The sequence below is a fragment of the Erinaceus europaeus genome, chromosome 2 (assembly GCF_950295315.1).
Source record: "Erinaceus europaeus chromosome 2, mEriEur2.1, whole genome shotgun sequence".
NCBI classification, from domain to species: Eukaryota; Metazoa; Chordata; class Mammalia; order Eulipotyphla; family Erinaceidae; genus Erinaceus; species Erinaceus europaeus.
Window position 1 is genome coordinate 58,973,720 of NC_080163.1, and position 3,265 is coordinate 58,976,984.

The following is a 3,265-nucleotide window of genomic DNA, read 5'->3' on the forward strand; positions in this document are numbered from 1 at the left end:
AGCATGTGCTGAAGAGAATTTGATAAGTTTAAACATCCACTATGGCAAAGTCTTTTAATAAACTGGGAACATAAGAAAAAATTTCTAGACATAAAAAGACCATATATTAGTACTTAACAGCTAGGATCATATTCAGTGGTAAAAACCTGAAAAATCAAAACAAAACCTGGAAGCTTTTCTCCTGTATTTGGAACAGAACAACAAATAACATCCATTATTTGAACCACTATTACTCAAAATAGTCTTGGAAATTCTAGTGAGATCAGTTAGGAAAGAGAAATATATGGAAGGATCCAAACTGGAAATAAAGAATTAAAATTACTATTTGTGAATGATGGGGAAATTATATATATATATCCCTAAACACTCATCCCAAGTAAATTTACAAACACTTAATGATTACAACAAAGTGTCAAGATACAATATATATATATATATATATATATATATATATATGCTGATGTAATATAATTTTCTCTTTAACTCCATAACAATGGGAAGAAAGAGATTGCATTAGCTTCCTAGCACCTTTTTCAGAGCACTCACCACCTCCTTGTTCCTCAAACTATATATGAGAGGGTTCATCAAAGGAGTGACGATGGAACCAAGCATAAAGAGAACCTGGTCAAAATTAGGATTGTGATAAGAACTAGGCTTCATATAGACCATCATGGCTGAACCAAAGTAGAGGCTGACCACAGTTAGGTGTGAGGTGCAGGTGGCCAGAGCTTTGTTTCTAACTTCAGGTGAGTTCATGTGAAGCACAGCCCGGAAGATAAGAGCATAAGACGACAGAATGAAGGACAAGGGGATGAGGAGCACTATAATGCTTGTCATTACAACAGCCTTCTCATATGCAGAGATGTCCTCACAGACCAACTTTAGGATGGCCATGACTTCACACAGGAAATGAGCAATCTCTCTGGAGTCACAGATAGGGAAATACAGGGCATAGGCTGTGTGTACCATTGATGTAAGGGTACCTCCAGCCCAAGAGATGAAAGCCATCTGTAGACAGACCCTGTGACTCATGTTGAGGGAATATCTCAGAGGGTTGCATATGGCCACATACCGGTCATAAAACATGAGAGTGATGAGGATGAATTCAGCAATTCCTATAGTGATGAAGAAAAAGATCTGAGTGACACAGGCTACCCTTGAAATGATTTTTCTCTCTGAGAAGAAGTCAGTTGTCATCTTGGGTACAATGGTAGAGATTAACATTAGGTCCATGAGAGCCAGTTGGCTGAGCAGGAAGTACATGGGTGTATGGAGATGATTGTCCACCCATATCAGAAGAATGAGGGTGGAGTTTGCAGTGAGAGCCACAGTATAGATCAGGAGAATGGCTGAGACGAGGAGGTTGACATGTTTCATGCCAGGGAGTAGACCCAGTAGATTGAAATCTATATTCAGAGATGCATTCATTTTATCCATGTCTTTGCCTTGTTGAGAGTAATCAACCTAGCAAAAATTTCATGTTGGAGAAGTGGAGAAATTTTAAATTTCATTATTTTTAAAAATTTAACCTGAGCAATTTCATTTTTGGGGGGTGGGGATTAATGGCTTACAGTAAATAAAGTTATTAGTGCATGTGAAACATTTCTCAGTTTTCTGTGAAACACTCTTACCCCCAGCCTAGTTCTTCTCCTAGTTCATTGTGCACCAGAACCATGTGATTGCATTCTGTTCCCCAAGTACCTTTTACATACCTATCAGTTTCAGAAGGCTGTGGGTCTTTTGAAAATTAAAATATTTCTGTAAATTTCATGTGCCAGTAGGTTTGTTCATGCACCTTTATTCACAGAACAAATTGCTACTATTGAGATAGGTAATGAATACCTTTCACTTGGTTTCAGTAGCTCAGAGTCAATAGTATAACCTAAAGCCCCTTCCCACTCACTATAAAGAGAGTCTTTACATGTCTCCTATTATTGCTGTTTCACTTTCCTACTTGAAACTTTAGAGTGTTTTTGAGGTTGCACAGTGGTAAGGTATTTAACTCTAAGGCATGAGATCACAAGTCTGATCTCTGGCATCATATATGCCAGGGTGATATTCTGGTTGTCTATCTTAACTGTACTGTAAATTATCAAGCTCCCAGTCAAATTGTTAAATTAAAAAAAATGTTTTTGATTTTTTTTAACCAGAGCACTGATCAACTCTAGTTTATGGTAGTGCAGTGGATTTAATCTGTAACTTTGGAGTCTCAGGCATGAGAGTATCTTTGCATAACCATTATGCTATCTACCCTGCTCAAAAAGTTGTTTTTAATATTTGCTCCACTTCCACTTAGTTGTGCATTTTACTGTGTGCTAGGTACTGTGTTAAGTCTTAGGAGACAGATGAATAAAATATAATTTCTTACTGAAGACAACTGTTGAAATTTACAAATGAATAGGTATATTATTCATTTATAGTGAAAAATGTAAATGATATGCTCTTAAAGAGGAAGCAACATACTCATCATTTTTGAAATCTATAGAAATTGTGTGATGACAAAGATTATCCTTATACATTAGAGAAATAGACCATTCTATGGCCTAGGATACTGGGTACAGGTGTACATGTATCCACAAGTAAGGGACAATTATATAAGTCAAAGCCAAAGTGCTTAATTAGATCTAATAAGCCTGGGATCTTAGTAGGATGGCCTAAATAAGGCACCATAAATTAACTGATTATGCTTAGAGCTAATAAGCTTGGTAATCTAGTAGAAAGGCCCTATGAGGGCATACCCCATAAAGTTAATACCAGTTTGGATACAACAAATGATACTCAATGCTTTCATAACTTGGAGAAAATCTAAGCTTGTCAGATAAAGGACTACAAAAGCTAGAAAAGGGCAAGAGGCTAGTTCCCTTAATAATGCCCTTTTTGGTCAATGCCAGACTACTCCATCATTTCGGGCCCTAGTCAGGAAATCCCACACAGGTACACAGTTATGATGAGCCTATACCTCTGATGGATCCCTCTGCCCACCATCACTGGACACTTCCATCAGGAACATCATCATAAGTTCTCTGTGTGTCTATCCAGGAACTTGTCCTCCCTATAAATTAGCAATGGTAGGGACTGCCCCACTTTCTGAAGGGAAACTCAGTCATCCTAACCTGCCACTTGGGGAGACTTGTTGAGTGCAGCCTAAAATGTTCCCAGCTGTGACCATGAACTGCGAGCTCAGATCAACAGGGACTCAGAGGGTACACAGGCTCTCGTGCTAAATATGAATATATATGTGCCCAGGGTCAGGTTGATGGCATAA

General features: G+C 38.1%; 1 protein-coding gene across 1 annotated transcript; it reads right to left on the reverse strand.

Moving 5' to 3' along the window:
• Positions 1-513: 513 nt before the first annotated feature.
• LOC103107671 (olfactory receptor 2T1-like) lies at positions 514-1,437 on the reverse strand. Its single transcript, XM_007516480.1, has one exon. It carries the CDS (start codon positions 1,435-1,437, stop codon positions 514-516), a length of 924 nt encoding a protein of 307 aa, XP_007516542.1.
• Positions 1,438-3,265: the final 1,828 nt, after the last annotated feature.